Raw genomic sequence first — 14,234 nt, 5'->3', positions numbered from 1 at the left:
TTACTTAGCTAGCAAATGCAGATGACTTGTTTAGCCTACTCAACAGAGGGATGCTAAGTTAGCTAGCTGACTATGACTATCCAACACAACATTGGAACTCATCCAATTCAAGGTAAGCTTTTGGTTTTTATTAATGTATTGCCACAGGGGCCTGCCAGTGTAACTGGTAAACTGCTTGCTGACTATACACTGTAACGTTACTGCATGATTGTAGAGGGTTTTACTAACGCATTAGTTCTATTAGCTATGTTGACTAGGACGTTACTTTAGCTAATGTCGGGACAATGATGTAGGCTATGTGAGGCGGTTATGACATGGTTTGCATTGGAATGTTTTTTTTTCACCTGGTCACAGACAGCTGATGTGTTGTGCATTGAAGTCCACAAAAAAATGTAAAAGGTGAGAGGAGGAGAGTGCATAGAGGCTAGAAGGAATACAACGTGGCTGCTATGAAAGTGAACTGTGTTTAGGCGCGATCAGGGTTGTATTCCTTCCGACGATTCTGTTGAAAAACTTTTATTAAACAGAAGAAAACGAAATGGGGATAAAAATACCTGAATTTGTCCAATAGAAACTCTCATTTGCAACTGTTGAACTAATGATTACACCCTAGGTAAGCTAGATGCCAGCAAGAGTGTGCAAGGCAGTACTGAATGTGTCACAGTCTGTCCATCGGTCAGTGTCTGTCACCTCATATTTTTCTCTCGACCTGTGTGCACCTACAGTGTAAACTTTCATTCATAGGCTTGGTTGTAGCAACCTCAAGATGGGTATGGGGAAAATTAGAGTATAATGTAGTAGCCTAAACCTATCAATGTTACATTGAACTGGGTAAATGGAATATGAATGTCAGTCATCCAACATCCTGTATTAGAAATAAGGCCATGCTCATAAAAAAATATATTCTTCCTCCCTCATGGCACAGTGCCGCCACTGTGCCAAAGGTGACTTTAAAACAGTTAGAGATTTTATTGGCAGTGATAGTAGAAAACTGAGGATGGATCAACAACATTGTAGTTACTCCACAATACTAACCTAATTGACAGAGTAAAAAGAAGGAAGCCTGTACAGAATAAAAATATTACAAAACATGCATCCTGTTTGCAACAAGGCACTAAAGTAATACTGAAACAAATGTGGCAAAGCAATTAACTTTTTGTCCTGAATACAAATGGTTATGTTTGGGGAAAATCCAAAACAGCACATTACTGAGTACCACTCTCCATATTTTCAAGCATAGTGGTGGCTGCATCATGTTATGGGTATGCTTGTAATCGTTGACTGGGTAGTTTTTCAAGATAAAAATAAACGGAAGGGAGCCTAGCACAGGTAAAATCTTAGAGGAAAACCTGGCTCCGTCAGCTTTCTACTAGACACTGGGAGATTAATTCACCTTTCAACAGGACAATATCTTAAAACACAAGGTTAAATCTACACTGGAGTTGCTTGCCAAGAGAACAGTAAATGTTCCTGAGTGGCCGAGTTACAGTTTTGACTTAAATCTACTTGAAAATGTATGTCAAGACTTGAAAATGGTTGTCTAGCAATGATCAAGAAACTATTTGACAGAGCTTGAAGAATTCTGAAAAGAATAATAGCAAACGTTATGCAATCCAATCCAAGCTCATAGAGACTTACCCAGAAAGGCTCACAGCTGTAATCGCTGCCAAAGGTGCTTCTACAAAGTATTGACACAGGGGTGTGAATACTCAGGAGAATGGCAAAATGACATCAATCTGTAAGTCATTGAGAGAGGACAAATGTTGCACAATCCAGGTGTGGAAAGACTCACAGCTTTAATCGCTGGCAAAGGTGATTCTAGCATGTATTAAGTCAGGGGTATGAATACTTATGTAAATGAGATAATACATTAAAAAAATATATACATGTTTTCACTTTGTCTTTTCGGGTTATAGTGTGTAGATGGGTGAGAAAAAAAAGCTATTTAATACATATTGAATTCAACAAAATGTGGAATAAGTCAAGGGGTATGACTACATTCTGAAGGCACTGTATATACAGGGTCAGTTCCAATACCATATTTACAATCTGCAGGAATATTGGAGTGATAGAGGTAGATATTTATAGGGATAAGGGGACTAGGCATCAGGATATATGATAAACCGTGTAGCAGCAGCGTATGATGATTGTATGTGAGTGTGCATAGAGACAGTGCAAAAAAGTAATGTAAATACAAGGATCAACTCAAATAGTCCATGTAGCCATTTTGTTAGCTATTTACAAGTCTTATGGCTTGGGGATAGAAGCCTGTTGGTGTCAGACTTGATTCACCGGTACCACTTGCCGTGCGGAAGTAGTGAGAAGAGTCTATGGCTTGGGTAGCTGAGGTCCTGGATGGCAGAGAGCTCAACCCAAGTACTGGGCGGCACACACCACCCTCTGTAGCACCATGTGATTAAGGGTGGTGCTGTTGCCATACCAAGCAGTGCAGCCCAATCAAGCCCCGTCAATGTGGACAGGGGCATGCTCGCCGATTGCTACTGCTGTATCATCAAATGAAATATCTAAGTGAGTCTCAGAAATGGCTAATATATGAATGTTATCGGATGTTAGCAAGTTATTGACTTCATGAATTTCTAAGGCTACATATATTAATATGGGGTATTTTCATCCCTTTCCTGGGTAGCTTATCCTCTCTGGGACATCTGGGATGCTAGCGTCCCACCCGCGGTACACACTATCAACAGCCAGTGAAATAGCAGGGCGGCAAATTAAAAACAACTAAAATCTCATAATTCAAATTTCTCAAACATACAAGTATTATACATAATTTTAAAGATAAGATTCTCCTTAATCTAACCACAGTGTCCGATTTCAAAAAGGCTTTACGGCTAAAGCAAAACATTAGATTATGTTAGGACAGCGCCGAGACAAGAAAAACCACACAGCCATTTTCCAAGCAAGGAGAGGTGTCACAAAAACCAGAAATACAGCTAAAATGAATCACTAATCTTTGATGATCTTCATCAGATGACACTACAAGAACTCAATGTTACAAAATACATGTATGTTTTGCTTGATAAAGTTCATATTTATATCCATAAACCCCATTTTACATTGGCGCGTGATGTTCAGAAAATGTATTCCCACCAAAACTACCAGTGAATGAGCACATCAATTTACAAAAATACTCATCATAAACATTGATCAAATTTACAACAGTTATTGAAAGAATTATAGATACACTTCTCCTTAATGCAACCGCTGTGTCAGATTTTAAAATAGCTTTACGGCGAAAGCACAATTTTCAATATTCTGAGTACAGAGCTTAGCCATCAAAGCAAGCTATACAGTTACCCGCCAAGTTCTGGAGTCAACTAAACTCAGAATTAGTATTATAAATCTTCCCTTACCTTTGCTGATCTTCGTCGGAATGCACTCCCAGGATTCCCACTTCCACAGGAAATGTTATTTTTGTTCGAAAAACTCCATATTTATGTCCAAATAACTCCGTTTTGTTCGTGCGTTCAGATCCCTAATCCAAAGGCATAACGGGAGAGCGTAAAACCAGACACAAAAAGTCAAATAGTTCCATTACCGCTCATGGAAACATGTCAAACGATGTTTACAATCAATCCTTAGGGTCTTTTTAACATAAAACTTTGATAATATTCCAACCAGACAATAGCGTATTCATTACAGAGGAAAAAGAAAGAGCGGCGCGCCAGCGTGCCTGCGCAGTAAACAACTCACTGGTCCCAGGCAGTCCACTGATTGACTGAGCTCCTATTCTCTGCCCAGTAACAGTAGACGCATGAAACAAGTTTCTAAAGGTTGTTGACAGCCAATGGAAGCCTTAGGAAGTGCAAAATGACCCCACAGACACTGTAGTTTTTTGCCTGCCATATGAGTTCTGTAATACTCACAGACATCATTCAAACAGTTTTAGAAACTTCAGAGTGTTTTCTATCCAAATCTAATAATATGCATATCCTACCTTCTGGGCCGGAGAAGCAGGCAGTTTAATTTGGGCACGTATTCATCTAAATTTCTGAATACTGCCCCCTGTCACCAAGAAGTTATCAAAGATAGACATAAAACGGAAAAGAGCAAACAAAGCAAGAGAAAAAAATATACATTCAGCAGTCCATTAATCAGTTGGTGTGTGTAAGTATGTGTGTGTGTGCTGCGGGGTTGAAGCTACAAACCCATAGGCTTGGCTTTCTCATCCCTTCCAGGCTTTTGGGAGGGTGGGTGTCCCTTACATCTGTATGTCATAGCAGATGTAAGCAATGTCCCCACGCGCTCTGGCAGCTTTCATGGCTGGGATAAGTTATTTCCTCTTCTGGCGCACAGCTTCAGGACAGTCCTGATTGAGGAAGATATATGTTCCTCTCAAGTTCTTGGCTCTTTCCAGAACAGCTACCTTGTCCTTGAACCTCAGGAACTTGACCACTATCGGCCTGGGCCTGTCACCTGGGCCGGTGGTGGGTTTTCCAGTCATGTGGGTGCGCTCCAACTCAACCTTCCTGTGGTCCAACTTCAGTTTTTCCAAGATCATTTTCCTCACTTTGTCCTCAGACTCCATCCAGGTCTCATGTGGAGATTTTTCAGTTCCGTCCACAACAATGTTGTTCCGCCTTGATTGTCCCTCGAGATAATCTGATTTCTCCGTCATTGTTATCATGGATTCACATACAAAACTGATGTCCTCTCTCAATGACTTACAGAGGGATGTCATTTTGCCATTCTCCTGAGTATTCACACCCCTGTGTCAATACTTTGTAGAAGCACCTTTGGCAGCGATTACAGCTGTGAGCCTTTCTGGGTAAGTCTCTATGAGCTTGGATTGGATTGCATAACTTTTGCCATTAATCTTTTCAAAATTCTTCAAGCTCTGTCAAATTGGTTGTTGATTATTGCTAGACAACCATTTTCAGGTCTTTCCGTAGATTTTCAAGTAGATTTAAGTCAAAGCTGTACTCTGCCACTCAGGAACCTTCATTGTCTTCTTGGAAAGTAACTCCAGTGTAGATTTGGCATTGTATTTTAGGTTATTGTCCTGCTGAAAGATGAATTCATCTCCCAGTGTGTCTGGTGGAATGCAGACTAAAACAGGTTTTCCTCTAGCATTTTGCCTGTGCTTAGCTCCCTTCCATTTATTTTTTATCCTGAAAAACTCCCCAGTCCTTAATGATTACAAGCATACCCATAACATAATGTAGCCACCACCATGCTTGAAAATATGGAGAGTGGTACACAGTAATGTGTTGTATTGTTGTTTCCCCAAACGTAACACTTTGTATTCAGGATAAATAGTGAATTGCTTTGACACATTTTTTTCAGTATTACTTCATTGCCTTGTTGCAAACAGGATAAATGTTTTGGAATATTTTTATTCTGTACAGGCTTCCTTCTTTTTACTCTGTCAATTAGGTTAGTATTGTGGAGTAACTACAATTTGTTGATCCATCCTCAGTTTTCTCCTATCACAGCTATAAACTCTTTTTAAAGTCGCCATTGGCCTAATGGTGAAATCCATGAGCGGTTTCCTTCCTTTCCGGCAACTGAGTTAGGAAGGAAGCCTGTATCTTTGTAGTGACTGGGTGTATTGATACATCATCCAAGTGTAACTAATAACTTCACCATGCTCAAAGGGATATTCGATGTCTGTTTTTTGTTTTTTGACCCATCTACGCACCGGTGCATCAATCTAAGTTACATAACAAAAAAATCCCCCAAAATCTGTCAGTTTAAGCTAGAGATATCAGTTTTTTTTCCATCCACCAGTGTCGCACTTACGCATCTGCGGTGAAAGGTGGCAAAGCTGTGTTTTTTAACACCATGAGACATCCTGAAAATTGATTTCATCCCAGAAATGTCTGTAGCGTCAGAATGGTCTGACCTACAAGATGGTGTTCTCCGTTTTTCTCTACGACCCCCAGAAGAGAGAAGTAAACTGGGGGGAAAAGAAGAGCCAGAGAAATAGAGCATGAGACAGAGAAATTAATGGATAGACATCGGTGAGATAGTTACCAGTCTCTCTCCCACCCAAAAAGTCAACCTCAGAGCCCATTCTTCCTTGCCATTGGATGAGAAGATTGTGACATCACCAGCCCCACTTCCTCTTCCTGTGTTCCCCTCAGTTAATCATAGAGCCCCTACCCAAGCAGATCCATCCCTTCTACCTGTCCTAATTTTGCCTGATTCGTGTAGTTTTTTCCCAAATTCCGTTTTCCATTTTTACCAGTTCCATTTACAAAAACCAAATTGAATGTTCTAAGTCCACAAAAATGTTTACACCACAACAGGAGACCACTTTTGAGGTCTGGGAAAAATGAAAAATGTCAAGTTTTGTGTGTAGTTACCCTTTAATGCGAACCAGGAAGAGACCGTTGTTTGGTTAGTGGTGTTTCTGTAGACTCGTGATTGCAGAGCTTGGAAAACAAATGGCCACTGGATTGATTTAAATTATCATAATATCATTCTGTCAGCTAGGCATAGGCTACTTTGTAGTTAACATTTTAATTGAAAAGGTTTTTGGGAAAGCCTTTCCATCTCTACCAGAAGATTGTTATCATTAGCGTCATCGCTAACGGCTACACAAAGTGTAGACATACGTGCGCACCGCACACATACACACAGACGTGCATTCCTGTGCCGTTTCAGAAAGTTTCTGGAAAATACAAATCACTGATGCATTTCGTGGCGAACTTGACTATGTCACAACGACTTGCGGGCAGTGGGTTCAGAACAACAACAAAAACTGTTTACAAGAAAATGGTATACCCCCCACCCAATAGGGCGCTTGGTGAGTGAGAGGGCAAAGGGGCATGTGCTCTGCACAGGTAGAGCCCTATCTGTGCACATGCCTGGTCCTGTGTAGTCAGTGGGCACTCTGAGTCCCTGTCAAGAATTCAAAACAGGTGTTTAAGTGGTGAGAGGTTAACTCCTGTTTTCAACTCCATACAGGGCAACAGTAGCCTACTGCCATTAGCCTGTGTGTGGCAAGAGAGAGAGAGAGGCTTCTTTATGTTGAGTGGAGGGTAGGGGGGATGACACTGACCTGCCTGTTCCTCTCATCCATGATCCTTGTGATCTGTATCTTCTTCCGTCCCATCTTTGCGTCCTGTTCGGTCTCTCTGACACCTCAAGAATATCAGAAAAACAACAGAGCTTGTCTTCTTTCCTTCACTCCTAGCACATTGTACAACACTCTACTCGGTTTAACTCTGTCCTTCTTGTGACCACACCACAATCTGCAGGGAGAGAAAGAGGAAAGAACAACATATTTGTTTTATTTAACCAGGCAAGTCAGTACAGAACAAATTCTTATTTTTACAATGATGGTCTACCCCAGACAGCGCTGGGCCAATTGTGCGCTGTCCTATGGGACTCCTGATCACAGCCGGTTGTGATACAGGCCAGGATCGAACCAGGGTCTTCAGTGACACCTGTAGCACTGCAGTGCCTTAGACCGCTGCATCACTCGGAAGCTAACATAACACTGAGTGATCTCTTCTCAGGCACATCAAAGCAGCCAAGGACTCTGTATTCCATTCCCTGACACATACAGAGAGAATCTGAGAACGACCGGAGAACATGATGTCTCCTTATCTCCCCACATGCACTTCCACAGCAGCTGGAGCCACTGGCAGAACACTTCAGACCTAAAGGGGAAACTGCTTGGAAAATGCTAAACGCAAATGATATGTCCTTAGTGTTGAATAGGCCTGATTCAGAACCAATGAAAAGACTTTCAAAAGCATTTTAAACTTAATTGTGAAATTATGTTTTCCATTTGAAGTGAGAAATTACTGCATTGAGCTGTTATTGAAGTGCACCTTGCCATTTAGAGCTGCTGGTGATGCCTCCCAACCAAGTACATTTCTACTGGGTTTATCTTTCTTCGATCTTAAAGCCTAACAACCAGTAACAGGATGACAGAATCACAGAGCTTTAACTAATACATTCATCCTATTCTCTCTCTCTCTCTCTCTCTCTCTCTCTCTCTCTCTCTCTCTCTCTCTCTCTCTCTCTCTCTCTCTCTCTCTCTCTCTCTCTCTCTCTCTCTCTCTCTCTCTCTCTGTTTTATCTCATGTACTGTATACACCTGGAGTCAGTAGAAAGTCTCTATAAGATGCCTGTGAAGACAGAGCACAGAGCTTCACTCTTCCTTATCTGACCCAGGCTGCTCCCAGCTTTGCTCTTAAGATGATTAAGAGTGCACCTAGTCTCAGGTTGACATCCTCAGGTTTAAATCCTCTGAGGTGGATGAGGTAGTTCCCACGTGAGGTGCTCTGTAACCTGCCAACCTGGTGACTGGTTCAGACTTCAGCAGGCCTTATGAACTCTGCCCTCTAGCTGCTCTAAGGGAAATACAGTGCCTTTGGAAAGTATTCAGACCCCTTGACTTTTTACACATTTAAAAAAAAAACTCAGCAATCTACACACAATACCCATAATGACACAGGTTTTACAAATGTTGGCAAATGTATAAAATAAAAAAAATGGATATCACATTTACATAAGTATTCAGACCCGTTGCTTGGAGACTCAATGGAAACAGGTGCATCCTGTTTCCATTGATCATCCTTGAGATGTTTCTACAACTTGATTGGAGTCCACCTGTGGTAGATTCAATTGATTGGACATGATTTGGAAAGGCACACACCTGTCTCTATATGGCCCCACAGTTGACAGTGCATGTCAGTGCAAAAACCCAAGCAATGAGGTCAAAGGAGTTGTCCGTAAAGCTCTGAAACAGGATTGTCTCTAGGCACAGATCTGTGGAAGGATAGCAAAATATTTCTGCAGCATTGAAAGGTCCCCAAGAACACAGTGGCCTCCATCATTCTTAAATGGACGCTTTTTGGAACCACCAAGACTCTTCCTAGAGCTGGCCGACCTGCCAAATTGAGCTATTGGAGGAGAAGGGCCTTCGTCAGGGAGGTGACCAAGAACCCGATGGTCACTCTGACAAAACTCTAGAGTTCCTCTGTGGAGATGGGAGAACCTTCCAGAACGACAACCATCTCTGCAGCATTCCATCAATCAGGCATTTATGGTAGAGTGGCCAGACGGAAGCCAAAAGGCACATAAAGATTTTCAGAACATGAGAAAAACCAAGATTGAACTCTTTAGCACCAAAACTTCTCAGACCTGATGAAACCAAGATTGATCTCTTTAGCCTGAATGCCAAGAGTCACGCCTGGAGGAAACCTGGCACCATCCCTACGGTGAAGCATGATGGTGGCAGCACCATGCTGTTGGGATGTTTTTCAGCGGCAGGGACTGGAAGACTAGTCAGAATCGAGGCAATGATGAATGGAGTACAGAGAGATCCTTGATGAAAACCTGCTCCAGAGCACTCAGGACCTCAGACTGGGGCGAAGGTTCACCTTCCAACAGGACAATGACCCTAAGCACACAGCCAAGACAATGCAGGAGTGGCTTTGGAACAAGTCTCTGAATATCCTTGAGTGGCCCAGCCAGAGCCTGGACTTGAACCCGATCGAACATCTCTGGAGAGACCTGAAAATAGCTGTGCAGCAACACTCTCCATCCAACCTGACAGAGCTTGAGAGGATCTGCAGAGAATAATGGGAGAAACTCCCCAAATACAGGTGTGCCAAGCTTGTAGCGTCATACCCAAGAAGAATCAATGCTGTAATCGCTGCCAAAGGTGCTTCAACAAAGTACTGAGTAAAGGGTCTGAATACTTATGTAAATGTTTATAAAGTTTTTATTTGTAATAAATTAGCAAAAATGTTTTAAAAAAAACATTTAAAAAGTGCTTTGTCATTATGGGCTATTGTGTGTAGATGTAACGCCCTGGCCATAGAGAGGGGTTTTTTGTTCTTTATTTTGGTTAGGCCAGGGTGTTACATTGGGTGGGCGTTCTATGTTCCTTTTTCTATGTTTTGGTATTTCTTTGTTTTGGGCCGTGTGTGTGGCTCCCAATCAGGCACAGCTGAAGCTCGTTGCTGCTGATTGGGAGTCACACATAAGGAGCATGTTTTTCCTTTGGGTTTTGTGGGTAATTGTTTCTGTTTGAGTATTTTCCTAACAGGACTGTTTGCTGTCGTTTTGGTCATTTTGTAGTGTTCTCTTGTTTATTTGAATTAAAATTCTAATGATGAGCACATCCTCTGCTGCACCTTGGTTCCCTCTTACAGACAGCCGTGACAGAATTACCCACCAACAACGGACCAAGCAGCAGAGGAAGGAGCAGCACAAGGAGAGGCACCAGGAGAAAAGCTATCTGGAGTCATGGACTTGGGAGGAAATCCTGGATGGGAAAGGACCATGGGCTCAAGCTGGGGATTATCGCCGCCCGCAGTGGGAGATCGAGGCGGCGAGAGCTGAGAGGCGCTGGTACGAGGCAAGGGAGCTCAACGGACACGGGAGGCAGCCCCACAATTTTTTTGGGGGGGGGCACACGGGGAGATTGGCAGAGTCAGGTGGTAGACCTAAGCCAACTCCCCGTGCTTACCGGAAGCAGCGTGGTACTGGTAGGACACCGTGTTATGCTATGGAGCGCAAGGTGTCCCCAGTGCGCGTTCAAAGCCCGGTGCGCTACATACCAGCCCCCCGCAAGTGCCATGCGAGTGCAGGCATCGAGCCAGGGCGGATGGTGCCAGCTCAGCGCGTCTGGTCTCCAGTGCGCCTCCTCGGTCCAGGTTATCCTGCGCCGGCGTTGCGCACTGTGTCTCCAGAGCGCTGGGAGGGTCCAGTTCCCCCAATGCCTGCTCTCCGCCTGTGCCGGGCCAAAGTGGGCTTTCAGCCTGGAGTGTGGGTAAAGAGTGTCCGTACCAGAACTCCAGTGCTCCCCCACAGCCCGGTTTATCCTGTGCCTCCTCCTCGGACCAGGCCTCCAGTGGGTCTCCCCATCCTGGTCCATCCTGTGCCACCTCCCAGGACCAGGCCTCCAGTGGGTCTCCCCATCCTGGTCCATCCTGTGCCACCTCCCAGGACTAGGCCTCCAGTGGGTCTCCCCATCCTGGTCCGTCCTGTGCCACCTCCCAGGACTAGGCCTCCAGTGGGTCTCAACTGTCCTGAACTGCCAGAGTGGCCAGGGACGCCCGCCAGCCCGGTGAGTCCTGTGCCTACGCCTAGGGCCAGGCCTCTGTCATGTCTCCCCAGCCTGGTGAATCCTGGGTCAGTGCCGTCGGAGCAGCCAGGGTCGCCCGCCAGCCGGGCGCAGCCAGGGTCGCCCGCCAGCCGGGCGCAGCCAGGGTCGCCCGCCAGCCGGGCGCAGCCAGGGTCGCCCGCCAGCCGGGCGCAACCATCGCCGGCCGCCAGCCGGGCGCAACAAGGGTCGCCCGCCAGCCGGGCGCAACCATCGCCGCCCGCCAGCCGGGCGCAACAAGGGTCGCCCGCCAGCCGGGCGCAACCATCGCCGCCCGCCAGCCGGGCGCAGTCAGCGTCGCCCACCAGACCTTCGGCGCGGCCAGGTGCGCCACCTAAGAGGGCGACGTCAAGGGTGGAGCAGAGGCCACGTCCCGCACCTGAGCCGCCGCCGTAAGAAGGCCCACCCGGACCCTCCCCTTCAGAGTCAGGTTTTGCGGCCGGAGTCCGCACCTTTGGGGGGGGGTACTGTAACGCCCTGGCCATAGAGAGGGGTTTTTTGTTCTTTATTTTGGTTAGGCCAGGGTGTTACATTGGGTGGGCGTTCTATGTTCCTTTTTCTATGTTTTGGTATTTCTTTGTTTTGGGCCGTGTGTGTGGCTCCCAATCAGGCACAGCTGAAGCTCGTTGCTGCTGATTGGGAGTCACACATAAGGAGCATGTTTTTCCTTTGGGTTTTGTGGGTAATTGTTTCTGTTTGAGTATTTTCCTAACAGGACTGTTTGCTGTCGTTTTGGTCATTTTGTAGTGTTCTCTTGTTTATTTGAATTAAAATTCTAATGATGAGCACATCCTCTGCTGCACCTTGGTTCCCTCTTACAGACAGCCGTGACAGTAGATTGATGAGGGAAAAAACGATTTCATAAATTTTGGAATAAGACTAACCTAACAAAATGTGGAAAATTTGAAGGGGTCTGAATACTTTCCGAAGGCACTGTATATACCTCTCCCTGGAGGAGCATTCATCACTGACACAAAAAAATGCATATACAACTACATTTCACCATAGAGCACAACCTCTGAATGAAGTTAAAGGTAGAGTATTCAGCCCACATCCAGAGATACAGTCAGCATTACAGACTACTGTGTGGTTACACTTGAGAGCTGACTAACATCATGGGACCAGAAATGGCCAGTTCCAGTGGCATACAGTAATTTGGGGGTTTGTGAAACTGGCATTATAGTGTCTGGCTGTCTGAATCTAACCTCCACTGTTAGGCAAACTCAACATGAGTTCACCTAGCCAACAACCCACGCATGGCTGTCCACAGTAAGGAAACTAACCACGTAAAAACCCATTAAGAATTTCCCTAAACCACATCACAACACACCAGTGAGAACGACAGTGTACTTTTTAATTCACCGTTTCCAAATACTCATACTGACACTTTTTCTACTGGTGTGTCTATATGACTGTTTGTCTGTCTGTCTCTTACTTTGAAAATAAGTTATCTTGCTTGTCTTGACACTGTATTGTACAATTGTACAATAGGCCTGAATCTATTGCTAGTAAAACACACACAATCCACCACGTCTCTAAACTGTGAGAGGATCTGTCATAGCAGTGCAGGACAGTGCAGGTTCTTGTGGTGTAATGCCTTGTGTCATGACATTTCTGTTACATAAATATAAGATGACAAGCTGAGGCCCCTCAGACACCAGGTGTGCTACACTCAGCTTGGTACAGCCACTCTGAAGAAATATATTTCCTTATTCTATCTGTAAACCTAGATTTACTTGCATCATTTTACTTGAATGAGAGTAATAATTAACACAGTACAAGTTGTTTGCCATTACAAAAATGCAGACCAATTTAATCCTAATAAAAGGTGTTGTGAATCCCAATGTAAAATCAACACATAATAACTGGTGAATGTTAAGGCATACTTTTTATTTATTTAACTAGGCAAGTCAGTTAAGAACAAATTCTTATTTACAATGACTGCCTACCGGGGAACTGCCTTGGTCAACTGCCTTGGTCAAGCGCAGAACAACAGATTTTTATCTTGACAGCTCAGGGATTCGATCCAGCAACCTTTCGGTTAATGGCCCAACGCTCTAACCACTTGGCTATCTGCTGCCCCAAAAGAGAAACCAGATGGGAGACAGACAATCAACACCTTTACTGTTTTAATTTACCGTTAATACCTTTTCAATAACTGCCTACACAATAAAAGTCAAAGTAAAAATGAAGTTAAACTTCATCCATAACTAAACTAAAAGAAATGCTTTTGGGTTGGTTAACTGCTTGATGGATGTGAAGTGAATTTGTTCACAGGTGTAAGAGTTAGGTAGGTAATCTTGTTGGGTGACAGAGCAGGGCAGGGCCGGGGCAGCAGAGGGGATGAAAGTAGTGTAGTGGAGGTATGCGGCCTATCAATTAATAGAGCTGATGGAACAGATCGGAATGTTTGGCTTAAAATGTTGATAAACTATAATTTTTTCACATTTTAGGCGCAGCAATGCAATGTACACACGTTAGTAGGCCTACGCGTGAATGTTCCAAAATGCAATTTGCAGGAAAACACTGTTCTAAAATGTGCACCGCACATGCAAGTGGTTTCATGGACAGAGATGGAAATATCCGTTAGAAAAAGGGGGGACTTAAAGATGCAACTATCATGGGTTGCCAATATGATTAGGATAATGCCTTTGGCTGCTAGACAATGAAAGAAAGTTTAAAGAAAACTAATATAACAGGACAACACATATGTGTAAGTCTTTATAAAAAATTATTGCCTCCACGTTTCTACGGTGGGATTTTGTCTATATGCTACTTTGAAGCAAGGTAAGACATGCCTCATAATATGAGGTAAAACATTCAGGTTTCAGACAATTAAGGAACAGGAAAAATATAGCCATGCTAATGATAGGCCTAACCATCTTCTGGTAGATGGAAAGACTTTCCCAAAAACCTTCTCAGTTAAATGTTAAATAATAATGATATTTTGAGCTAAAGAAACACCGCTAATCAAACAATAGTACTATGTGCCTGCACACTGGAATTAAATGGTAACTACTCTCAAATGTGGTTTAAGCATTGTTATGGACATAGAACATACATACATAATTTTCTTGTTTTTCTGTAAAAAAAAAAGAAAGTGTGACTAAGAATGAAAACCTGAAAAATGTGGGGAAATATG

At 43.8% G+C, this 14,234-nt stretch overlaps 1 protein-coding gene across 7 annotated transcripts in view; it reads right to left on the bottom strand.

The window, feature by feature from the left end:
- Positions 1 to 14,234, bottom strand: part of LOC115151980 (myocyte-specific enhancer factor 2A) — a 130,918-nt gene that overhangs the window by 81,671 nt on the left and 35,013 nt on the right. For all 7 annotated transcript variants that reach the window (XM_029696371.1, XM_029696372.1, XM_029696373.1 and 4 more), the window contains exon 3: positions 7,028 to 7,220. In XM_029696371.1, the coding sequence (XP_029552231.1) occupies positions 7,028 to 7,081 (54 nt within the window). In that variant the 5' untranslated portion in view covers positions 7,082 to 7,220. The remainder of the gene's footprint in view (positions 1 to 7,027; positions 7,221 to 14,234) is intronic.

Source organism: Salmo trutta, chromosome 17 (genome assembly GCF_901001165.1).
Source record: "Salmo trutta chromosome 17, fSalTru1.1, whole genome shotgun sequence".
NCBI lineage: Eukaryota > Metazoa > Chordata > Actinopteri > Salmoniformes > Salmonidae > Salmo > Salmo trutta.
The sequence above is the reverse complement of the archived record's forward strand: the minus strand, read 5'-3'. Positions and strand labels throughout refer to the sequence as shown.